The sequence below is a fragment of the Panthera tigris genome, chromosome A3 (genome assembly GCF_018350195.1).
Source record: "Panthera tigris isolate Pti1 chromosome A3, P.tigris_Pti1_mat1.1, whole genome shotgun sequence".
NCBI lineage: Eukaryota > Metazoa > Chordata > Mammalia > Carnivora > Felidae > Panthera > Panthera tigris.
Window position 1 is genome coordinate 130,841,696 of NC_056662.1, and position 26,131 is coordinate 130,867,826.

The window sequence follows — 26,131 nt, forward strand, 5'->3', positions numbered from 1 at the left end:
GGGCTGAAGCTCCCTGTCCTCCCCTACAGCCCTTCAATATTGAACAGAGAACCATCGTAACCTTTTTCAGTGTTTAGTCATTGAAATTCGCATCTTTTCTCCCATAGCTATTCCCTCTCTCTAAAGGACCAGCGTCATGGGGTGACTGCACGTAGGGGTGGGTTGTGTCTGTACATGTTAAGTGTCTGTGCGCAGACCAGCGTCCAGCACGTCATAGACGGTAGATATCAGAAGGGAAGGAGAGGCGAAACAGGCTGACTATCAACGTGAACGTATCAGGATGTCTGCACCTCCTTTGAAATAACAATCTAATGTTTTTATTTCTTCCTTTGTCTCCAACCTGGATCTCTGAAGACAAACGCAGCTCAGCTGCCATTTAAGAATACTGGATGGAACTAGAGGGGATTATGCTCAGCGAAATTAGAGAAAGACCAAGATCATATGACTTTACTCGTATGTGCAATGTAAGATACCAAACGGATGGACATAAGGGAAGGGAAGCAAAAAGATTCTAAAAACAAGGAGGGGGGACTCTTGAAAACACAAAGAGCAAACTGAGGGTGGCTGCACAAGTTGTGGGAGGGGGGGATGGGCTGAATGGGCAAGGGGCATTAAGGGAGGAGCGCTGGGTGTTACACATCGGGGATGAATCACTGGCATCTACTCCTGAAATCACTATTGCACGATATGCTAACTGACTTGGACGTAAGTTAAAAGATAAATAGGTAAATAGTGAAATGGGGGGGAAAAAACAAAAAAACAAAAACAAAAAAACAAGGCCCTGAGAAACCTTCCAAGCTCTCTGGAAGGGACTCTGACCCCAAGTGTTGAAAAGATGGATGAACGAGAAACAGAACTACTACAAGACCAAGGTGTGCGGAAAGCACCCTGCCGGGGCCCTGCTGCCATCCAGAGACAGCTACATGGACCACAGGCCTTTGATCCGTGACAAATGTGGGCGGTGGGACCACTGCGCCCTTTCAGATGGAGGGATGGGACCACGGGCCATCGGGAAGGCCTTCTCGTGGTTCCGAAGGTGGAAGGCCTGGGTCTGCCTGGTAAGTATTTGGGGAGCCAGCTGCAAGCTGCAGCAAATACGGACTGCTCTTCTAAGAGGCGACTCGGGACCACAGGACGGCCGACCAACTGGTCCCTGGAGACAGGGGAAATGGTTTAAGCCACCCCCAGCTGAACATGTGAGGCAATTCTAATTTTCCCAGAAGTTGTCTCAACGGCAGTAAAAAAATTTCACGAGGAAGAATAAAATGAGCCGTTCTCTTTGGAAATCTGCCTCAGGACCAGGCAGATAATCAGGACCAGGACCAGGACCAGGATGATACTCTCTTTAATTTTTTTCTTTTTTATGTTTATTTATTTTTGAAGGAGAGAGAGACAGAGTGTGAGATGGGGCGGGGGGAGGGGGGCAGAGAGAGAAGGAGACACAGAATCCGAAGCAGGTCCAGGCTCCGAGCTGTCAGCACAGAGCCCGACGCGGGGCTCGAACCCACAGACCGTGAGATCATGACCTGAGCCGAAGCCGGACGCTCAACCGTCTGAGCCACCCAGGAGCCCCAGGATGATACTCTCTCTAGAAGACAGGCCTAGAAAGCCTGTCCTGAATCCTCAAACTCTCCGGCATAAATATCTAGAGTGCAGAGAAACGGTTCCTTCGAGGTTACCACCCCCCAGGAACTATTCCATAAAAACGAGTCTTTCTTGACCACACGGGGGCGGCACTATCGAGTTTCCCCTCAGGCCCAGCCAAGCCGCGTTTGGCACCCCGGGGTGGTGTCGCACATGCACACCCCGAACTGGTGCCCACATGTGCTCCCCCTTCCATGGAAAGACCTCCTGGCGAGGCAGGGCTTAAATTGGACCCTAAGGCCGAGGTCAGACCTTGAGAGGGGCTCCGTGCTCCTTTTAAGGACGGAGTCATCACAGGCAGGCCTGCCCTCCTGTTCCCTGAAAGCGAACGGCGACTTGGGATAAAAGTAGCATCGTCCTGGGGTATTGCAGCAAGTGAAGCAGAAAAACCAAAACCGAGCCTTATGTCCACGCTTGTGAAATACAAGCTGTGAAAACCATTTCAAATGCCCCACCTGGATGGTGCACGGAGAAGAAAATGGGCAAAGTACAATGGAGGTTCACTTGGGTGTGATGGGCAACTTCCTCCTTTTCCACTTTGTATTTGACTGCTGTTGTTTCTGCCACGATCCTCGTCGTGGAGGTAAATAGAGCCTAACGGCGAATGAGGAAAAAACACGTCCATGGCCCCCAGCCTCGGTATTCTGGCCACGTTCCGACTAAAGTACGCAAGGGATCTACTTTCTCCTTGCGTCTCTGAAGGTGGGCCTCTGGAGGACTCCAAAGCGCACCTCCCTTTGCAATTCTCCTGCGTGTGCCTGGGAAGGGGGACACAGGCCAGAGTGTACCAGGCAGCAGCCAGAGGCTCAGGGAAAGCCTTAAGAGCCGCGTCGGGCTTCAGATGCGACAGAAGCGGGATGGGGGTGATGGGCACAGGAAGATGGGACCAACCTCAAGGCTGGCTGGTGGTGCATTCTTGCCACATAACCAACAAGACCCCCGGAATCCTGTAAGAGGCTCACGGCCACTTCCCCTGCCCCTAATTGTCGCTTTGGAAGAAGGGGGCAGAAATCAGTTATTCATGTGACCTCTAAGAGATCATTCTACACTGCAAGTTAACAACACAGCAATCAGGGGCGGCTCAGTCGGTTAGGCGTCCAACTTCGGCTCAGGTCATGATCTCGCTGTGAGTTCGAGCCCCGTGCCAGGCTCTGTGCTGACAGCTCGGAGCCTGGAACGTGCTTCGGATTCTGTGTCTCCCTCTCTCTTGGCCCCTCCCCTGCTCTCTCTCTCTCGCTCTTTCTCAAAGATAAATAAACATAAACAAACAAACAAACACAGAAATCACCTTCTTTGAACATTTGCAAAAATAAAAACTGTAAGGGACAACTAGGAAGGAGGGACCTATGCGTGAAGACAGAATTAGCAACAGGTCAGCCAAATGCTTTGGGACAATCTTGGTCGGCTCTTGATTCAAACAAAACATCCATCAAAACAAAACCAAAACTGTAAGACAAAATTTGAACACACTGGCTGTTGGGTAATCTTACGGCATTACTGTTAAATTTTGTACATACGATGACGGTATAGGAATTCTAACAAAGAGCCCTTATTGTTTAGAGATACACACGGAAACGTTTACAGGTGAAACGACACGTCTGGGGTTTGCTTCCCCAACAATCCAGAAGTTCGAGAGGGAGTCGTGGGTGAAACAAGACTGGCCGTGTGTTAGTAATTGTTAAAGACACAAGACAGACGCATTATACTATTATTTGAAAAATGACTTCCCAGGAATGGCAGCCTTGTCCAGGCAGGGCCCAAGCAGCCCCCACTCCCAGCCTCCGCTCCTTCATTCCAGCACACCATGTTCCTTCACGCACACGGTTCCCCCTCCTGAGGGCACCCGTTCCCCGGAGTAGGAGGGCCAGGACCAGAGCACCTGGGCTCAAATTCAGGACCTGCCATTTACCGGCCGGGTGACGACCCTGAGCAAGTCAGTTAACCTCTCTGTGCCTTTGCTACCTCATGCACAAATGCTAGATAATAACGTACCCACGGGTACACTGATAACTTATTTACAACAGTTTCTAGAACGCGATAAGTGCTTAGTAAAGTGGCTGCCGTTAGCGTGTAGGTGCTATTGTTCTCTGACTTGCAAAATGCCACTGGTTTTTCAGGGCCCAGCTCACACACCACACCCTCAGACACTGTTCCCGTCACTGGGCTCCGTGTGCCCTCCTGTACCCCCTCGGCACCTTAACCCTCAGCTCTCACGTGCCGCCCAGAGATGTGTTAGAAAGTCCCCGTCTGGCCGAGCTTTCCCACCAGCTGGCAAGCTCCCAGCAAAGGACCAGGTTGGACTTGACTCTGGGGCCCTGGGCTGAACTGAAGGTCCACCTTCGACACGGGGTACACATTCCACAAATGCTGCGTGAACATAGGACTCATTTACACCCCGAGAGAAAAGGACATTCTAGCTGGAGGTCGTCTCCTGCCTCAGTGATCAGCCAATCGAGAGGAATTCCCGTCGTCAAAAAATGGAAACACACATCTAGATTTTCATCTTTCAGCTTCTCAGACAAAATCCCTCTGTTGATCCCAAGTCACTAAAACAAGATTCCTTTCTTTATAAATTGGAGGGGGGGGGGCGGTTATAAATTAGGAGCTAAAGCCATTGCTTCCCCCAAGATATTCCACAGCTTCCGTTTTATAGGTCACTAAAAAGGGCGGAGCCCAGGCCCCCGGAGGGCTGTAGGCCCACCTTGTCCCGCACACCCATGAGGGTTAATTGCAGGAAACCTACACAGTGTTAAGTGTGCAAGCTGAGAGCGTAAAGTTATTTTGAAAGAAGAAAGCGTCGGTTATTACCGACCGGCCCTCGTAACCCACCTCCGATGGCTTTTTGGCGAGCAATTAACAAGGCCCCCACTTCCTCTGCACTCGCCACCTGAGGAGCCAAAGCTGTTAGGGGCTGGCGGTGAATGAACTCAAAGATTCTTGTCCCCACGTTTCAAGACACAGGACCTCCTTGATTTACTGCCCTCGCAATTCCTTTACAGTCACTAAGTGGTAGCATTCAGCCCAAGCCGCGGCCGCCGCCAGATCAAACGCTGACCAAGTCACTGGCACAGTCTTACCAGCACGTTTCATCCTGAGTGGCCTCGACGAGCAAATTAAATCCGAGACGGGAGGACTCCGTGAGCTCCTTTGGTAGAGTGAATTTCCCGGGATTACTCTTGTTCTCGAGAACTAGTTATAATAAGCCTCTCCTGCCTAGAGAGACAGAGTTGGCCTTCTCTCTCCTCTCTCCTCTCTCCTCTCTCCTCCTCTCTCCTCTCTCTCTCTCCTCTCTCCTCTCTCTCTCTCCTCTCTCCTCTCTCCTCTCCTCTCTCTCTTCTCTCTCTCTCTCTCTCTCTCTCTCTCCAGTCACCATCCCAGAGCTGTGTCTGTCTGTCCAGCCCACATTCACCTGCCTTGGTTCAGCATTTACCCAGAGTCACTGTCTCCTCGTGGCAGGAACTATTCATCTTCTGCGGGTCAATCCTTGCTCTCCCCTCTTCCCCTCCTCCCCTCTCGGGTCCTTTGCATAGTGCCTCAGACCTAAAATGCGCTCAGTAAATACCCACTGGCGTGCATTTAGCTACTCAGCTTTTGGGGGGTGTATCGAGCATGAAATTGAAGTGTTCTACAGCAAAGACTCTTCCTGATGCTACGTCTGGACCAGATCATTACCAGCCCTTCTGCCTGCCGGATTCTCCTCCATGGGAGACACCGGACCAGGTGAAGGGGCCAGGGCCCGTGGAGGAATCGCTCCCCACTTTCTGGAGAAGGCTATGAATGTTCCGCAAGCAGGGACACACACTCAGCCCTGTTCTCTCACCGCCTCGGGTCTGATGCCCTCTGAAAGCATCGAGCACAAGGCCCGTATCCTATTCTCGACACAGGCAGGCGCTTAGAAAAGGCTTGATGAACATACGCACAAGACAGTACTAAATGATGGGCTTTCTATAGGAGGTCAGCCACATCTCAGGATAAATCTCATTTACATTCCACTTCACACGGAAAGAGCCTACTGAAAAACAAACGGGGCGGTAGGACGCAGTGATCAAGAGCCCCCAAAGGCGGCCTGTCCCCTGCCCCCAAAGGCGGCCTGTCCCCCGCCCCCCATGGCCTCTCTTGTCCCTGTCCCCCATGCGGATGGAGCCACAGGGAAGGGCAAAGAAAGGACTTACCAAGAAGAGCGTTGTGCCCATTGTCATCCGGCAAGAACCTTTTGTCCACGGCACACACCAGGAGATGGTCCGGCAGGCTGGGGGACTTGGCCCCCACGAGGAGAAAGCCTGCAGGGACGTCTATGGGCTCACTGGAAATGGAGACGAGACGCAGGTCCTTCCCCGCCTGGCAGAACCCTGGGAGGAACGGACGAGACTCACACACGCTGCCCAGGGGCCTCCCCGGACCCGGGCTCCGCGTGGGCAAAGGGAGGACAGCGTTCCAGGTCTTGTCGGGAACAAAGCTCACCTCTGGATGTGGCTGACTTTCAAACTAGTTCTAAGAGGTAAGATTAGGACCCTACTTACTGAGGACACTCACCACACGCTAATTATTTTTATGACGATGGTGTCACCATATGATACACATTGACGTACAGATGAAACTCACCAGGAAAAAGTGTAGGCACGTGATGGTCAATTAGAATGTACACAGGATAAATCCATAAGAGATTGTGAGCAATTTGATATTCTTTTTTTTTTTTTTTTTTTAACGTTTATTCATTTTTGAGACAGAGAGAGACAGAGCATGAACGGGGGAGGGGAAGAGAGAGGGAGACACAGAATCGGAAGCAGGCTCCAGGCTCTGAGCCATCAGCCCAGAGCCAGACGCGGGGCTCGAACTCACGGACCGCGAGATCATGACCTGAGCTGAAGTCGGACACTTAACCGACTGAGCCACCCAGGCGCCCCAGCAATTTGATATTCTTTACGCCCAGTGTTCTTTACACGTATGAGGAAAAGACAAATGTCACAAATAGGGAGCAAGAGCCTGGTAACACTGGCCATCTCTGGGGATGGGACACAAGGACACTGACCGTCAAGGAGGCTTTCACTCCACACCCTTTTGGACATTCTGTATCTTAGAGCTTTTAAGTAGATTTCCCATTCAAAAAATAAGTGTCCAGGGGCGCCTGGGTGGCTCAGTCAGTTAAGCGTCCGACTCTCCATTTCGGCTCAGATCATGATTTCACGGTTCATGAGTTCGAGCCCCGCATCAGGCTCTACACTGACAGTGCGGAGCCTGCTTGGGATTCTCTCTCTCTCTCTCTGTGCCTCCCCCCGCCCACACTTGCTCTCTCAAAATAAATTCCTAAAAACTTTTTTAAAAAATTTAAGAAATACATGTCCCGAGCTATCTGGAAATAGAAACAGCTGAGACTTATTTGGACAGGCCCTTCGCAAGGTCTCTGGGCACATCCAGCCCCATCCCGTGTCCGTTCCATCCTTAGTTACCGACGGAGGCAGTGACAGCTAACATGGCCTGATGGTCCCAAGGCTCCCCCTGCAAAACCCTACAGTACCGTCAGTGGACTCCTCCCGCACACACCTGCTTCGCCATCGACAACACCGTGCCCCCGGCGGGAGGGCCACAAAGGGGCCCTGAGGGGTGGGGAGGCCAGAAGGCACAGAGCCAGTGCCCACGGTGGGCCAGGCCCTGGGCCGGGATAAGCTCTGCAAAGCTGTCACTTGATAACCTGTGGGGAAGTGTTCCAGCTGCCAGTCTGAAGATACGGAAATCGAGGCTCCGAAGAGGTTACGTGATTTGCTCAGAGCCGCAGAGAGGAGGGCCAGGGTGGAGGCAGGTCCGACCCAGCTCGGGGTGGCTCCTCTCCATTGTCTTAGGGAAGCAGGCCTTCCACCTACGTGGCCTGGGCCCAGCCTTCTGAAGAGCTGAAGGAGGGGTGCCTGGGGGGGCTCAGTCGGTTGAGCGTCTGACTTCGGCTCAGGTCATGATCTCGCGGTCCGTGAGTTCGAGCCCCGCATCGGGCTCCAGGCTGATGGCTCAGAGCCTGGAGCCTGCTTCCAGTTCTGTGTCTCCCTCTCTCTCTGCCCCTCCCCCATGCTCTCTCTCTCTCTCAAAAGTGAATAAACAATTAAAAAAATATTTTTTAAATGAAGAACTGGAGGAAGATGGGCTATGGACACCGTTGCTGCGTTTACTTGGAAATTCTTTGAAAATCACCATGATGACCACTGGAGAGCTCGCTGTTTTGTTTCATTAGGTGGACACGAGAAGGCCCCCTCGTGAAGGGCCACTGTGCTGGTGTCCCTCACCCCAGAGCAGCAGCCCCAGCGAGGGCTGCCTGCCTCCCCTGCCGCCATCCTGCACAAGGTCACGTCCAGCCCCACACACGGGGCCTCTACACCCCACATGATCCCCGCACCGAGCCCTGCCCAGCCACACCTCAGACTCCTACCTAAACTGCTGGCAGCTCCCCACATGGGCTCCACGCTCCCCATCCTGAGCCTCTGCCCATGCCGTTCTTCTGTCTGGAATGTCCCAGCTTCCCCCAACCCTCTCACAGACTCCTGCCAATCCTCCGAAACCCGGACGATGGGCCACCTCCTCCAGGAAGCCTTCCCTAAACTCTCGACCTGTGTCAGCAACCTTTCGTGGGCTCCCAGGCACCCCTGGTCGCCCACCCCACCCTGCTAGCACTTCCCACGCCGTGGACGAAGGGTCGGCTGACCTAACTAGCTCCGATATCCGAGAGTATCTTTTATCTCCAAACTTCCAGAGTTGGGAGGGGCAATAATTAATTCACTCACTGAACCATTCGCCTGGCGTGGTGACAGATGAACATACGCCACTCAGACAGGCTGTTGGGCTAGAGAGTGGGAGAGCCAGGGGTTTGATCCGAGTGTCTCCGCATGCAGAGCGTGAGCTCTTACGCCCAGATGAATCATCTGGCATCCCTGTGCCTCGGTTCCTCAACAGCGCGACGGGAGCGAGTCCCCGACCCTACGGGGTTCCTGAGAGACCACAGGCCTGTCTTTTTCAGCCATAAAGTGCGATAAAGGAGAAAGATCGCTCCCGCGTATTGGTCTGAGCTAAACGTGCAGCGCCAGCCGACCCGAATTGAGAGGCACGTTCTAGTTTTCAAACAGCCAACGTAGCAAAATGAACTGCTGGACCCAAACCCGTTGGTAAAGCTGAGGCTGTCCAGAGAGCGCTGAGGGGTGAGAGCCTGACGGCCACGGTGAGGTGCAGCCAACGCTGCTGGGTGGGGGAGGGTACGCCCGCTGTCACCTGCCAGGGGCCAGGGTCACGCACTCTGCGGGCTCACCGTCTGTGGTGCAGCAGCCTTCGGGCGGAGGGTGCATCTGGTAGGGATTCGGGGGACCGCTGGGCTCCAGCGCCCCTTCCCCCTCTTCTTCCTCGTCCTCATTGTCCCCTCGGCCTCCACCTGGAAGGGGCAAAGGGGAGCGAGGCGTCAGGCAGAAGCAGCTAGTCCGCAAGTCCCGGCCACCGAACAGCCAGCCCGTCCCGACAGACACACCCCAAGGTCGGGCGTTCATCCCCCGTCTTTGCTGGAGGGGCCAGCTGAGGTCAGGGGACTCTCCCCAGGTCACAGACTCAGGCTCCAAGTCTGGCCTCGTGACCTCGAATCCGGGTTCACCTGTCTCCCCATCCACGAGAGCTGCGCCTGTCTGCACACACACCGGGGTCAACACGTGGTAACTGGTGGAGAAGAACGGTGCACGAAGCCTGTACCTGGTAGGCACTCCAAAAGTATTTCTGTGGGAGGTGCCACAGATTAAGATCTAGACCATTTTGCAGGTGGGCACACTGAGGCCTAGAGAGGCCCAAGTGATCGGCCTGCCGCTCTTCAGAGACCCGCTAAGCAGCACAGCTGGCCCGTTCCCAGCTGCGTCTGCTGCCTGCACCGATGTTCTAGCGACTGACTGAACCGGTTAGTTAAGAACAGAAAACGTGGCGTGAATCGCCTCTACAGAACACGAACGGTACCTTTTTATTCATCCCCAAGGGAAAAATGGACACATAGGCATTTCTGAAAACACACACCCAAATTTGTCACATACACGCAAGGCACCATTCCAGAACAGGGCCAGGCAGGTTATGACTTCAGGAAAGTTTCTTTTTTTGTTGTTGTTTTTTTGTTGTTGTTGTTTTTCTTTTTTTTTTTCTTTTTTTTTTTAACGTTTTATTTATTTTTGAGACAGGGAGAGACAGCATGAACGGGGGAGGGTCAGAGAGAGAGGGAGACACAGAATCCGAAACAGACTCCAGGCTCTGAGCCGTCAGCACAGAGCCCGACGCGGGGCTCGAACTCACGGACCGCAAGATCGTGACCTGAGCCGAAGTCGGCCGCTTAACCAACTGAGCCACCCAGGCGCCCCAGTTGTTTTTTTTTTTTTTTTTTCCAAGTGAAATAGCATTTTAGGAGTCACGGAAAACACGAAACTGGCCAGGAGAGCCAGCAATGGGCCACGGGAATCTCACCGTGGGCACTCTACCTGGGCAATGGAACAGCTTATTGTCATTCCCCAGACTCTCAGCTCCTAGATTGTGGGGTCCTTGCCCTTCTCCGTCTCGGTACTCCGGGCACCCCGTAAAATGCTCATGCAGAGAAGCACCCAGGAAACACCTGTCCAGCCGATGCGAGCACACGCTGTGGTACCTGCTGTCTTTACCCAGCTCGGCTAGAGAAGGGGGGTCATGTTCGTGAATTTCCAAGGCTACGCAAGAATAGTCCTGACTTTTTTAACAGAAATTTGGGGTTAAAAATCCCTCTCAACTTGTCTACGTTTAAGTGTCATTTAACAAACAGCATGAACGTGTCTTCATGGAACAGGGTCACTCCCAGCATTCTTAAATGGGCCGGGCTGGGAGACCATTGTTTCTTCTTTTTTATTTCTGTCTCCTGTTTTCTCCATTTCTCCAACCTCCTCTTCCTTGGCTCTCACACCCTCCGTCCATCCGCTGGTTCTAGTTCAATGACGAAGTCATGTGCAGTGGAGGGAGGCAGAGCTGGGAACTGTGGATCCGAGTTCTAGTACTTGGGCCTTCCATGGTCTGTGCGGCCACAGGAAAGTGACTTAACCTCTCTGTGCATTAGATCCTGCAACTTTTCTATTTTTTTTTTTAATGTTTATTTATTTTTGAAAGAAAGAGAGAGAAAGAGAGAGTGAGCAGGGGAGGAGCAGAGTGAGAGGGGCAGTGTGGCACCCGACACAGGGCTCGAACCCATGAACCTTGAGATGATGACCTGAGCTGAAATCGAGGGCCTGATGCTCAACCAACTGAGCCACCCAGGAGCCCCCAGATCCCGCATCTTTAAAAGGAGGTGTTTACATAAGGGCACTTTGAGCTGTTGTAGTCTATGCAGGGGGGAAACGCAGCCCTCAGAGTTGCACAGAATATTCCTGATGTGATTGAATCAGCACAGGGTACTGGGAACATATCTTCATGGTGGCCACCATTTTAAAAGGCGCCTGTGGGACAAGAGGCGGAAGAAAGTGAACACCGTAAGCCAGCCTGGGCCCGTGACCTTGGGTAGGTCAGAGCAGGAAGTGAAGATTCCTGGGGTCTCTGTCTTTCTGGGCCTGGAGTACACAGAGGCGGCAGGAAGACTGTAAAAAGATTACCCGGGAAGAGCACAAGGGGGGTGGGGATAAACTCCGGAGCCTCCTTCAGATGCTTCCTTCCTGCCATTAAATGCAGGTCTGGAGTGGCTTTAGCAGGAGGGACAGAGTCCCGCCCAGACCACAGGCGCCCGCAATGCAGCACAGGACCCCGTGGGGGCTGGGACTGTCCTGTAACCACCAGAGGAGAGGGAGTCACAGAAGGCTCTCCTGCACAATCACATCTGCTCTTTGAGCCAGTACCCCCCGGGAAGGGGGGGGGGGCTCCCGGAGGGGACGGCCAAGACACCAACCAAGTGAGTGAAAAGGGGCGAGAAAGTCGAAGCCACTGGAGCGCTCGGGGACCCAGGAATGTCTGTCTGCACATTATTCTGCTAAGCCAAAAAGAACAGGAATTCAGACTGTCAGAAAGAATGAAAGAAGGGGATCTTAAGCCTCGGAGAGTCAAAGAAAGAGCTCAAAATCCAGCAGATAAGAAAGCTGCCCTCAAGGGTCAAAGGTCTATAGCAGACATCCCAGGGCCTTTGATGGGATCAGTCGGGCAGCAGCGAGGGCGAGGAAGCTTGTAGCCAGGAGCAGACCAGACCAGACTGCTGGCCAAGGTCTCCCGGCAGGAGGAGGGAGGGAGGAGGGCATTCACACGGCCTCAGACAGACAAAACCAACAGGACGGGGACCTTAGGACCTTCACGCTAGAAATGCCACTGCACTACCTTCACTCTGCAGAGCACGGGGGTTGTTATTCACTGTAATGTTCCTACTTCATTGCATCTTTCTGCGGGAAGAAGCCGTAGGACATTTTGAGTGGGTGGGATCCCAAGAATTACCTGCATCTTGTTTAATTAATTAATACTTACCCCAAAATTGCTGGTATCTGTTCTGTTTGCTCTCTCTCTAAAAACAGTAAACAACATGTAATAAAAGGGTTTTCCCCTGAGAGGAAGTGGTAAGACCTCTACGCCAGGGAACAAAGTCACAAAGGCCCCTGCTGCATCACCTTCACAAATACAGAAAACGTTAACAGATCGAGGGCTGTTTAGTATGACCAGCACCCTGGTCATAAAAACCATCTTTAATGTAATTGTCTGAGGAAGGACAGTAATAAGAGACCCAGGGGGAGAGACAGACACACAGACTATAAAACGAGGTGTCGCCAGCACAGGCCATCCGCGCCAGGTTTTATGATGCAGAAACCAGGGGCAGAGCTGTGTGCTCAGTTTATTGTGACACCCAGCAAACTAAAAAGAGTGTCTTCCCCTTCCCACCAGCTCCCCTCTCCCTACAACCCCCCCCCCCCCGCCCCACTCCCAGGCCCCTGCACCTTTCGAGGATTTCTCTATTCTGTTTGCGGGACAAACAGGAAAAGCTGGAGGGTCTGCCCTGGTTTTCGTTCAACATTTGGGCTGAACAATCAAGCCCACTACAGCCGGCAGCCAGCCCTCAACACGGGAGGCCCGGGAGGAGCATAAGGCTCAAAGCTGCCTCTGCAAAGTGTCCCATGCCCAGTGCCCTATCAGCAGGGGAGGACATCCTAAGAAGTCAGAATGTCCGAGGTGCAGCCTCCCAGGTAGTCCGTGGAGATCTGGGGCATAAGGAAAAGCTGCCTGGGGAACCTCCTGTCTCTCCCCAGGTGAGCATCTCCACCACCACCCCCCCCCCGCCCCACCTGTCTACTTAACCCCCTATCTGCCCCCTCTTCATCAAAGAGCTGCCAGAGTTAAGGGTTCAACTGTGAGACTCGGGCACTCCTTCAACTCTGCAGGCAACCCCAGCGCCCATCTTCCCAAACCGTGGGATTTAATCACGTTACAAGGTGGAGGTGAACGCGCTTTGTAGATTTCAGGATGCCAGGCAAACTAAGTTGTCGCGACCATTGTTAATTTATCATTAGCAATGCAGCCTTTCGATAGGGAAGGCCGTTAAGGATGACTGTTGAACGTGTGTATGCCTCACGGAAGTCTTTGTGCCGGCCAAAAACACAGCCGGGACCCTCCAGTGAGTTCTCATCCCCCCACCGTGTTGCAGCCACACTTCCCCTCCAGGAGGACATGCACACCCAGACAATTCGCCGTTTCCCTAGTTGGTGCTTTTGAGCCCAGCCCAGTTTCTCCCAGACCCTCTCTCAGGTCCTTACTGTTGCTGTTTGCAAGGTTAACGTTGTAAGATGTTTCAAAGATTGACCCAGGGAGCGCCTCCCTGCCAGAATAAGAACTATCAGGCACTAGACAAGCAACTCTGTGCCTCATTTTCCCCTCACGTGCAACCCTCCTGGTCAGCCATCCCCACACCCTGTCCACCCACACACACACACACACACACACACACACACACACACACACACACACACACTGATACTGACCCACACACGTCGTGACCACCCCAATCCAGGGGACCTGGCAGGCTGCGTGCTTTAATTGACTCATTTTTGTTGTAAACAACAATCCTTTTCCCCCTCGGTATCTAAGTTGAGTCTTCAAGCAGAAGGCATAAACTGACCAAAAGGACTTCCGTAAGAGTAAGGGTCTCACCCTATGGATTGCCGTGGGGTTGCTTCTGCCATGAAAATACATGGCTATTAAAGATACAAATCAAAGAGTGAGAAACAGAACCATTTTATTCTCCGGATAAATAAGTAAACCCTAAAGTTGTCCCCATGCCTGAGTATGATTTATGCATTTATTTCTGGCACACGTTCCATTCATCAGGGTGTGTTTTCCTGGCTTTTCGAAGTGTCTAGAGGGCTCTGGCATCTGCCATCACAAAAACTACCCAGACTATTTTGCAAAGATACGGCCGTGAGTCCCGAGGCAGAGAGAAAAAAAAGACCACTGAGGGCCAAAGCATGTTAAAATTTCTCACTTATCAAGTGACTTTCTGATGAGAGCCTAAGTAACAACCACTCCAGGATACTCCTCCCCGGCCCTCTTCCTCCCTCCCGTTAGCCAGTGAATAATTTGATTGCTTGTAACTTTACGGCTGAAACTTTATCATTGTTTGGTTGGTTTGTTTGTTTTCAGCCAAGTCCAAGTGCATGCGCAACTTTTTCTAATAGTTCTTTTCTGCCAGACTCAACATTTCGCACGCAGGGGAGGAAAGCGTTTCCAGCTCTGTTGCAACAGGAGCTGCACACAACACAGGACAGACACGGACGCGAGGGCATCTCCTACCTTCTAGCGTGGAGAGCTGCTGTTCGGCTTCCAGATACAACTGGGAGAAGACGGGCCTGGGCACCAGGCTGTTGGACCGCAGCGAAGCCTCGATGGAGTTGTGCAAGACCTCTTCGAACCGCGTCGTCTTCAGCTGGCCGGCGTACGAGTTTCCCATCTTTAGAGAGGACGACGGAGGCTGCTGTTTAAAAGGGCATCTCAGTGTCAGTTAAAGAGACTGACCCTGGGCGCGAAGCCCAAAGGCAGAGGTCGACCGCTTGAAGGGCCGGGGATCCCCCGCTCAGCAAAGAGGAGAGGGCGGCTCTCAGCCGCAGCTACGGCCGGGCGTTTACAGGAAGTTAGATAAGCAACAGCTTTCTCTAATTTAGCACTCAGATAGCAGAGTCTGACACCTCTTAGGATATTTTACTAGAAATTGGCTCTTCGTCATCCCTGGCTTCCCAGACCCCCGGCTTTTCCCTGAGAGGTGGTCCTGCCCCACCCCCACCCCCGCCAAGAGAGCTCAGACAAACGATGGTTTATTTTCCTTGACTTCCAGAATAGCCCTGCACCACTTAACGCATGGGACGGCAGCTGGCAATTCCATGACCCATGGCAACTAGTCTCCAGATCTGAGGATTCCAAGACCTCCCCTCACCTTCTCGGAAGGCGGGCTAGCAGCTTTCCCAACATTGCCCTTTTGTGCTAAAAGGCCAATTGTTAACATTCTCCCTTTAAAGTGTTTTTGTAGTTTATCAATACTTCCATTACCCAAGTAATGCAGACTTAAATCTGGGAAACCTGGAAATTACAGAAGAGGGTGGAAAAAACCATAGGAAAATCACTGCTTTTCCCATTCCCCAAGATGACCACCGTGATTTTTTTTTTTTTTTTTTTTGGCAGCCTAAGATAGTATTCACATGCCATGCCATTCACCCACTTAAAGTGTACATCTAGTCAGTGTGGTGCAAACATCGCACGATCAACTGTAGAACATTTTCATCGCCCCCAAAAGAAACCTCATACCCTTTAGCTGTCACTCCTCAATCCGCACCCCTCCCCCACCCCCAGCCACTAATTTACTTTCCGACTTTGCAGATTTGCTGACTGTGCAAGTTTCGCAACAATGGAACCCTCTCGTCTACGTCTTTGGGGACCGGCTTCTTCCAGTTAGCGCAATGCTCTCAAGGTTCTCGCGTGTTCGACACCTCGTTCCCACTGTGCTAGGATGACGTACTCTTTCCAGACTTCATTTTCTTCACGAGTGGGGGGTAAGAGGGAGAGGGGAGATGGCATTGACGTACTCATTCAATGACGACATTTTTGATTCTGCATTTTTCCCTTGACATAAGCATTTTATTCAATGCTCTTACAAATGCTCTGAAAATAAAGGTCACGGCTACCTCATATTCCGCTCCGTGAAGGTGCGGACATTTGCGCAGACACCTCTCTCGGATCATACGTGGTAAGCCTCTGTGTTTATTTAGTGCTTCCCAAGACCAGCATTTAAATTTATATTCCTTCCTCATGCTGCCGTTCATTTTCTATGGCGTTAAATTTAGGTTTCTGTTTCCTCTTGGCTTAATCTGTTGTACTGTTTCCAAACTGCTTAAAATGATCACTTTGTTACTGTCTTTATTTTCCACCTCCTTTAATAATGAAACCATTTCGGGCTACATATTTTCCTCCGGACACCTCTTTTGCTATGGCTTCGTAGGCTTGGTATAAAGTGTTCTCCTTTTCATTTTTTAGACACCTTGCAATCTCCCTTTTGATTCCCTCCTTGATCAGGTAATTATCTAGGAATGTATGTTTAATTTCTAAATAGTCACGATTGGGGGTGGTTAGCCTTATACTATTTGTAATTTTTATTGGGTTGTAATCATGACTGTGGCCTTTAGAAGCTCTGCTTTCAAAATGTCACAGGTTTCTTTTTTTTAACGTTTGTTGATTTTTGAGACAGAGAGAGACAGAGCATGAGCGGGGGAGGGGCAGAGAGAGAGGGAGACACAGAATCGGAAGCAGGCTCCAGGCCCCGAGCTGTCAGCACAGAGCTCAGTGCAGAGCTCGAACCCACAAACTGGGAGATCATGACCTGAGCCGAAGTCAGACGCCTCAACCAACTGAGCCCCCCAGGTGCCCCTACAGGTTTCTTTTTTAATGGATACCCGATGGATTTTTACAAATAGCCTACGACTATGAGAAGAGAGATGTATAAACTCTCTAAGGGAGGAAAGGAGATAGATTACCCAGTTCTTCTCTATCCTTATGTATTTCTTATCTACTACACTGTTGATTTTCAAAGTAGCGTCTGACTTAAAAAACATCCCCAAAAATAGCATCAACACGACCACAGGGATGCAACCCTAGTTGTGAGACCAGCCTCACAAACCAGGCACGACCTCACACATCAATCACTCTGACTCAAGACATGTGTAAGAAATGCTCCCTTGTTTGGGCGGCGAAGTCATCTCAAGACGGGGCCGCTGGTGCCCCTGTGAGGGCTCTGGTTTCCCTCCTGAAGACAAAATGGGCCAAACAGACACGCTGATTTTCTGCCTCTCTTGCAAGGAAGGTCCAGCCTTTCCTCTTCCAACTAAAAGTACATAAAAACCATTAAACGCTTCCTGCTTCTAGCAATAATCCCTAACCACAGGGCCCCCTGGTCAGCCCCTGCTTCCAGCCTTGGGGCAATGAGGCATCGGAAGGACTGCCTCAGGAATTAGCCCCCGACACAGAGAAGGCACTCCAGAGAGAGAAAGAGGTCAGCTGCCAGAGCCCCTGAATAGCCCACTCGCCTGGGTCGGAAGGGGCTCCAGGGTCCTCGTGTCTGCCTTCTTCCTTGACCCGACGCATACCTCGATACACAAAGGAGGGGTCACTGGCCACATTCGGGGGACGCTTGCGTTATTTTCGAATCGGGGCGGTCTGTTTAAAGTTGCTGCCCGTGAATAACATCACAAATGCCCGTTTCTATAGATCTTTGTCTGAAGAGCTTAAGGCACACAGAAAGGAGATTTGAGCCCATCCCTTTTTACATGGCGTCTCTACAGAACCATGCTCGATGATCCAAAGAACACGATGGAGGCGTCCAGACCCCACCACCCTCCCAAGGCCCCTTTCTGCTCACCTGACAGGGGACAGGCACTCCGAGCCCAGAGGATTCCACCGGTTATCACAAATCAATGCCTAACGTGGAGGGAGCCACGAGGAGGAGGGAAAGGAACACTCACTGTCCTGCTACTGAGTACAAGGCACGTTCGGTGGCCAGGGGTGGGATAGTATGAAGCCCATTCTAAATAAAGATGGCAAATTCAAGTCTTGGAGAGGATACTCACCTGAAGGAACTCTTGTTCAAAGAAAAGAAGAGAATTGGGGTGGGGTGGGGTGGGGTGGGGGAGAAGGAGCAGGCAGGGAAACGGAGGAGGGAGGGGGAGAAACACAAAATGAACCAGGAACAGCGGCACAGAAAAGTTTTCACACTCAGAAAAATGGAAACTTTTACCACCCTACGCACACATGGAAGCTTTAATGTCTAGAAGCAAATGGAGAGGAAATGTACCCCGCGCCCTGTGTGATGATGCATTTGAAATCGTAGGAAGGAAACGCCAGCAAATCAGGATGGAGAAGGAGCCCGGAGAATCGAAGGAAAATCGCGTGGCCCTTTCGTCAGTGGCCGGGGGACCACCGTTGGACGGGGTGGGAACTCCCCAGGGCAAAGCTCCAGCTCACAGACAAAACCACCTGCCAGGTGAGAGGCTTTGGGAGGGGAGGACACAGCAGGCTGAGGTGGGGACACAGCTGGAGCTCTCTGGCCTGTTAGAAGTGTCAGAATCCGGCCCCCTCGTGGGGGGACTGGAGAGCCCCAGTTTGGCTCAGGGTCAAACACAAAAGCTGAAATCTCCCCCGACCCCAGGCGACAGGGTAAAGGGCCCCGGGGCTGCGGTCTCTCCCTGCTCCCTCCCGGTGCAGGTCTCTGCCAGCCTCCTGCTACAGCAACCCCGGGCCACGACCTGCAGGGATTTCTTCCACACCCTGGACACATCACCCTCCACTGCCTGCATTCCAAGGCCTGGCCCGCTTCCTCCCGATGTGGGTGCACGACGCTCCTCAAACCCCAGAACCTGAACCGCGGCCTTCACCATAACGCACAGGAGCCTGGCTGTGGCAGAATGGGCAGCGCATGCGTGACCCGAGCAAAGTGTTTGACTCACTGGGCCTCGGTGTTCTCATCTGTAAAATGGGCACTCTGAAGCACTGACCAGCCGGTCATTTTGGAGAGTAAGAGAGGCAGAATATGTGGACAGTGCCTAGCACAGCACCTGGCAGGCAGTGCGCGAGCATTCATCTCTGGCTAAATCTGAATATTCACCCGGGAAGAATTTCAGATCGGAAATGACAAGTGACAAAGAACGCGTGAGGCGTTAGGAGGGAATCAGTGAGAACTTGGGCCAAGGGGCCGGTACTCAAAAAGGAAGAGGAGGGTATTTTGGTGGGACGGATTTGGCAAGATGTTTAAGACAGGGACAAGAGGGTACATGGAAATGAAAGCCCCACGAAGACCGGCAGGCTCTCGGAAAAGGAGTTGATCTTACAAGTAGTAAATGGCTCCCAAGACGGCACCGTGCGAGAGGAAAATCAAAACTGAGGGTGAAAATCAGACATCGTTTCCGTAGGTAAGTCCCTGAAACCTCAGAGCTAGGGATTTACGGTGACGAACGTGGCGTTTTCGGCCGGCCAATCAGACAGAGAGATGTTTGGGATAAAACCAGAGGCCCTGGTGGATACAGTTTCAACCGGACCCTTGCGCACCTGCTTGTTTTTAAGACTAAAGCACAAAAAGTGGAAAACTCTGTACCCAAGGAACGCCGCTGGATGGCTGGTGGGCCCTATTTCACCGAGTCAACCTCAAACAGAGTCAGTTCTACATCAGTTCCAATCCCAGAACTAGTTCTGCACGTCCACTGCCTCATCAGACCCCCGGAGCACCTACGAACTTGACCAGATGAATGAAGCAGACTGATCTCCAGTGAATTTGGAGTCACCAAGGCGGGCTATCTGGGCACGTTCTCAATGGCTGAGACACCCGTCCCAAGCCATTCTCCTCCCCTGGCACCTGTAAACCAAGCGGTGTCGTTGAGAGCATCCGGTTAGAGCAGCGAGCTCTAGTCTGGGTTGAAGTTCAGTGAGAACAAGCATGGGGCGGACCCATCAAGGAAGATCAAGGGTGATCACAGGCGAAGACAGAGAGAGAGGCGGCTTCGGCGAAAGGGCACAGATAGAATACACACATCGTCTCTACTTCCTCCCAAACTTCACTAGGAGTAGGCGAGGAATCCAGAAACATACTACACACACACACACACACACACACACACACACACACACACACACGCAGAGCAAGGAGAGCCACTAACAGCAGACAAAATGTGCCGCCACGCAGTTTAGAAGATGCAAAGCGGAAGTGGAGACAGACTTTGAAACAAAGTAAGAACTAAGGCATCCTCTGGGAAGCACACCAATTCAAAGCAGAAGCCAGAAGAGGCTTAGGAATTGGAGGCAACGCAGTGAGAAGTGGGGCTGAAGACCTGGCTGGGGGAGGGGGCCGGGGGGAGGAGAATCCCTCCCCACTCTCCTCCCCCCTCCCCACTCTCCTCCCCCCTCCCCTCCCTCAGCAGCCCCTTCCCTGTCTCCACCAGACCCTGGAGGTTTACTCAAGAAAAAAAAAAAAAAATCACAGAGATTCTCCAGGATACAGCTGACAACTGGTGTGCGGGACTGAAAACAGGAACAGGTTCACTCTATGGTGCCCTCCCCTCTCATTCCTTTTCCCTATTTGGTTCCCCCAAAATGCTGACACTCGGGCTTAAGGATGGACAGACACTGCAAACTGGGGGTACCCCCGATGCCACAGATCCACATCCAATCATGTCCCACAAGGGAGCACCCCCCCCCACCCCAGCTACCTCCTGTGTATGGCAACTTTCACACAACCTCCTGTACCTGATCCTTAACTACGAGCAGACATCCAAAGACCGTCAGCATCACAGAGGCTTTTGAGAAACTCCTTCAACATAAAAGGTCAAGACCAAAAGAAACGCACAAATAAAAGACAGCACACAAAAAATGCAAAGGATAACACCCCCCACAAATTCCTATCCTCGGAGGAACACTGTATCCACAAAACAAGAACAGAATGCTGTACTGGTCAACAAGGAATGTGTCAGGGCAGGGAGTATATGGGAACACTTAGTACTTTCCTCTCAATTTTGCCGAGGACCTAAAACTGCTCTAAAGAAATGCAATCTTTAGAAAAGAAAATGTAAGAATGCAGAAACCCAAAATGAACTCTTATAAACCATTTAAATGGTAATAGAAATTTAAACTTTACTGGGAGGGCTACAAGACAGAATTGAAGATAAAGACACAAAGATAAGAAAATTAGAGAATAAATTCATGGTCTAATAGGAGTTCCAGGAAAAGAGAACAAGGAAAAAGGAGGGAATAACATTCCCAAAGAAATAATCTACAAAAAAATTCCCAGAAGCAAAGAATTTAAGTTTCTGGATTTAAAAATCCCAAGGGCTCGCCATAATAAATGAAAAAGGAGCATCATCATGAAATTTCAGAACACCAAGGATCAAGAGAGGATCCCAAAGAAAGATCCAGAAAGAAATTAAACGGCACATTCCACACTGAAAATAATCAGAATGACTTTGGATTTCTCAACAGTGATAATTGGGAAACAATGAAATAATGCCCTTAAAAATTCTGAGGGAAAATGGTGTGCTATCTAGAATTCTATACCCAACTAAAATAACAACCCAAAGTACGAGTAGAATAAAACTATTTTCAGAAATTCAAGATCTCAAAACAAAACAAAAACAAACAAACAAAAAACCGTATCTCCCAACTCTTCTTTCTCCAGAAGCTACTGGGGAATAGAAAATATTGACCAATGTGAAGACATGAGACCCAGGGCAGAGGGTCCAGCACAAGGAGAGAAAACGAGTTCCCAAGGTGATAAGGACAACAGCTTGGAAAAGGACATCTCCAAGACAAAATCAATGAAACAGATCTGATTATCTGATGTGTTGAACTATGTTGAAAAGAGCTTTAGAAGTTCTATCAGAGGGGTGCCTGGGTGGTTCAGTCGGTTAAGCGTCCGACTCTTTATTTTGGCTCAGGTCATGATCTCAAGGTTCGGTAGTTCAAGCCCCACATCGGGCTCTATGCTAACAGTGTAGAGCCTGCTTGGGATTCTCTCTCTCCACTCTCTCTGCCCCTCCATGACCCCCAAAATAAATAAACTTTAAAAAAAAATTTGAAAAGTAGTTCTATCAGATCAGGATGAATTATTGATAGGTCTACAAAAGTTCAAGTAAACAAAAATTGAGACAATTAGTGGCTGCACGAAAAATAAGATGTTGCACAGGAATTAGAAATTTAAGTTAATTGTAGCTATAAGTCTATGCTGAGTACAGATTCAAAGTTTGCGATAGAATGATTTTGGAAGGATGGGTAAAGGGAAGTGGAGCGTGCGTGCGAGGGTACGTTTTAGGGACAGAAGGAAGGAGGCCTGAGAAGGCCACAGTCGGAATGGAATGGAATGGAATGGAATGGAGTGGAGTGGAGTGGAGTGGAGTGAAGTGAAGTGAAGTGAAGTGAAGTGAAGTGAAGTGAAATGATAGTGAAATGAAAAGATGGTCTGGAAATTAACTGCAGCACAAGTTACTATTTGTAAATTAAGCAGTAAATTCCAGAAAACAATTTAAAAAAAAACTAAAAAGTTAAGACAGTTGTCTCTAGGTAGCAGGACCTGGAGTGGGAATAGGTGTTTTTCATTTTAAAGGTTATAATAATGACTTGTTTTTTTAAATGCTATATTTCTTTTTGAGAGAGAGACTGAGACAGAGCATGAGAGGGGGAGGGGCAGAAAGAGAAGGAGACACAGAATCCGAAGCAGGCTCCAGGCTCCGAGCTGTCAGCACAGAGCCCGATGTGGGGCTCAAACCCACGAATTGTGAGATCATGACCTGAGTCGAAGTCTCGGACACTTAACCCACTGAGCCTCCCAGGCGCCCCCATGATGACTTTTTACACTGTGTTCGTATTCACACTTATTAAAAACTGAAGGCTATGTTAAAAACTAAAATGCAAGCACAAAAATGCACAGCGGACGTCACGCAGAATCTCAGCAGAATGGCCACTGAAGATGGTGGTGGACGACGGGCCAAGAGCAACGCGAGGCCAAGCTGCCAAGCATTTCCTCAAGGTCATCTCGTCTCATCCCAGCAACTATCCTATCTGGCAATTAGTTCTGGCCCTACTGTCATCGCTATTTTACAGATGAAGAAACTGAAGCTCAGAAAGGTCGGGAGAGGTATCTCAGGACACACAGCTACTACCTTGTGTGGCCTTGAAAGCCCATCCCCAAAGAACACCTTCCAGGCAGAGCGGTGTGAGGAAGTTCCAGTTAGCAGAACAGGAAGGACATCTCAGACACCCTCGGTTTAAGGGTTATAAGTCTGCCTTACTGTTCTCTTCTAGAACCTTCTCTAGTAGTGGCAAGGCATTTCCCAACTTCACAGAAAGCTATGGCATTCCCGTACACTTCTCAAGGACAAAGCCAGGAAGTCAGCCTCGCGGGACTGAGCACTGCAGACACGTGGGAATCTGGGCTGCCCCCTGGGCTCCTCTGGGAGCCCTTAACATCCTGCAGCTACTCCTAGAAGGTTCTGCCTCTACTCCCAGAACCACACGACAGTGCAAGGTCCCTGTTACAGTACGCCTACATCACACCGTTATATCCACATGGGGACAAAAACAGAAAACATCAAAACTTCTGTTTTCAAAAAATGAGAACAAACTGAGGGCTGATGGGGGGTGGGAGGGCGGGGAGGGTGGGTGATTGGTATTGAGGAGGGCACCTTTTGGGATGAGCACTGGGTGCTGTATGGAAACCAATTTGACAATAAATTTCATCTATTAAAAAAAAAAAACTTCTGTTTTCATCTAGTCCATCTCATCGTTTTCATTATTTTCCAGTCTATGTTTTGGAACGTAAATAACATACCATACGCCGCGGTCCGTGTATGCGACATATAAATCAATAAATACATACGTGGAGAGAGACGCAAGTTTGAACGGAAAAACAAGAAAAGCAGTACTTGTTTAGTAGCTGCTGTGTGCTAACACCTCTGTGACAAAAGCACGATCTTCATTTTGCAGATGAAGACACGGGGTCTGAGATTTAAAGCCTTTGTTGGTTTCACGTCCTTATTATTTCCTTTAGCAACGTAAGCCCCAGGAACATAGGAAAAATCGAAACAGCGGCTATCATTTATTACGGCCACTTTGTGTAGCCCCTTTTCTCGGTTTTTACATCACTCTCATCACGGCTCTAAAAGGCACGCGGCATGATTCTCTTTTTACTTTAGGAAACTGAGACGGGGCGGGGGGAGATGAAGTGACTTGTCCCAGGTCCTACATTTTGGACGATTTTATTTTTTTTTTCTTAATTTTTTTTTTTTAACGTTTATTTATTTTTGAGACAGAGAGAGACAGAGCATGAACGGGGGAGGGGCAGAGAGAGAGGGAGACACAGAATCGGAAGCAGGCTCCAGGCTCCGAGCCATCAGCCCAGAGCCTGACGCGGGGCTCGAACTCACGGACCGCGAGATCGTGACCTGAGCTGAAGTCGGACGCTTAACCGACTGCGCCACCCAGGCGCCCCAATTTTGGACGATTTTAGAATGTCCAACGATGGCCCGAAGTAGGACAATCTTTGCTTTCAAATGAAGCCGGTGACTTCAGAAAAGAGAGTGTTGTTTTTTTTAAGTTGGTGGGGGTTTTTTCATGCCATTCACTTGTCTAGCCCCGCTGAAACTTTTGCTTAGGAAAAAAAACTGCCTTGGGCTCTTTCCTAAAGGTGCTTGACCAAAGGGGGGGGGGGGGAGTGGTGGGGAGGGCTTCCAGAACAAGAAAATAAAGCCTCAGTGAATGAAAAGCCCCATTTAAAAAAGACACATTTCTAGCCAGACAACGGAAACCGAGAGCATTCTAAGAATGTTGCCTGAAGACAGGTCCGCGGGAGGGAGGAGGGCGGAAAGACCACCGCTCAGACCACCACTTCGAGAAGCAGCAAAGCAAACAAGTGGCCAGCAGCCGGCGGGCCGGGGGCCTGGACAGTGTCCGCCTGTCAGCCCGACTGGCCGTTCCCTGGAGATTAAAGCAGGAGACTCAGACTCCAGCCGTTCAAAGAAAAATATTCCAGCTCAGCCTGTGACTGCTTCTCTGTTCTTCCTTCCTTTCTTTTCTCTCTTCCTTGCAGAAGAGAAGATCGGAAGGTTGGCCCAAGAGGCAGAAAAGCCATTTATCTTAAAAGGCACCTGACACTTACCGGGGAACCCGAAGACGTGTGTGTCCGGCTAACCTCTGGGCCCCCAGTCATTCCCCGTTCCCTTCTGAGCACTTTCCACTTGGCTTTTCTGCCAAGTAGGGAGGCGCCCGTGCCAGAGCCCAAATCTGTGAACAAATGTTACGGACTTCCCAGGATGGGCCAGCTCACGCTCCCGAAGAGCACACCCAGCTCTGTGCACCCCTGGGTGCTGCTCATTAAGATAAAGCCGACACCTCGCCTGCTGCACACGTGCCCGATCCGGCTCTTCTCCCAAACGCCCAGGGCACACGCTGTTGGCTCAGTCCCTCTGCACAGAGACCGGAGGCCCACGATGTGCTGCGAACAAGCCCTTCGGTCCGCCCGTCATGCTGTCCAGTTAGATGGGAACCAGCAGGGCTCTCAGAGAAGGCCTTGGAGCTCCCCTTCAGTTATCATAAGCCTCTCAGTAAAGTTCCACTTTACCAGCTTCCAACAATTTTTCAAAGGTGGGCCTTACAAAGCATTCATAACCCGCCTGCCTGCTAGCTGGTAAAAAAGAAAACAAAAACAAAAACAAAAACAAAAAAAACAACCATGTACTTTGGAAGAGGACCACCAGAGACTTAATTCATAGCTGTGCTCTTTTCAAGCTGTGTGACCTTGGGTGAGTTACCTCACCTCTCTGGACCACCGTTTCCTCGCTTGTAACATGAAGAACTGCCTTCCAGAGCCGAAGGGAGGGCCAAATAAACGAACATACAGAGGGTAGTTGACACGCGGATGTGAATAAACTCTGGTCACCTCTGTAAAATGGAAATTAACTCCTCATGACTCGCATTTCTAGACGCCAACCAGAGACGTGGACTTGCTTTGGCTCACTGTACCCCAGCAGAAGTCATCAGGCTCCTGGCTTCCTTTGGGGGTGCACCGACCGAAATGTGCCAGCGCAACCAGATACGTGATTTCCGTGTGTCTCATCCCCCTTCTCTCCAAACCTAAAGCTCCCTGGGGCACCTGGAGGGCTCAGTCGGTTAAGCGTCCGACTCTTGATTTCGGCTCAGGTCATGATCTCATGGTTCATGGGTTCGAGCCCCGCGCCGGGCTCCGTGCTGACGGCGTGGAGTCTGCTTGGGATTCTCCCTGTCTCCCTCCTCCTCTGCCCCTCCGTTGCTCTCACTCTCTTGCTCTCTCTCCCAAAATAAATAAATTAAAAAAAAAAAATTAAAAGCTCCTTGACAGCAAGAACTATTCTAGTCACCCCTTTATTCTCCTGGGACACTGTGCATATATATATATATATATATATATATATATATATATATATACATATATATATATATATATGTATATATATATATA

The 26,131-nt window shown here is 50.7% G+C and overlaps 1 protein-coding gene across 8 annotated transcripts in view; it reads right to left on the reverse strand.

Annotated features, from left to right (window-relative positions):
• GREB1 (growth regulating estrogen receptor binding 1) overlaps positions 1-26,131 on the reverse strand; it is a 145,671-nt gene that overhangs the window by 62,031 nt on the left and 57,509 nt on the right. For 6 of the 8 annotated variants that reach the window (XM_042982482.1, XM_042982487.1, XM_042982485.1 and 3 more), the window contains exons 2-4: positions 14,413-14,593; positions 8,927-9,046; positions 5,817-5,993 (exon numbers count right to left, since the gene is read on the reverse strand). In XM_042982482.1, coding sequence (XP_042838416.1) covers positions 5,817-5,993; positions 8,927-9,046; positions 14,413-14,569 — 454 coding nt within the window. In that variant the 5' untranslated portion in view covers positions 14,570-14,593. Of the gene's footprint in view, positions 1-5,816; positions 5,994-8,926; positions 9,047-14,412; positions 14,594-15,474; positions 15,538-26,131 lie in introns of those variants that run through there. The other 2 variants (XM_042982483.1, XM_042982484.1) reach the window with 2 other exon arrangements.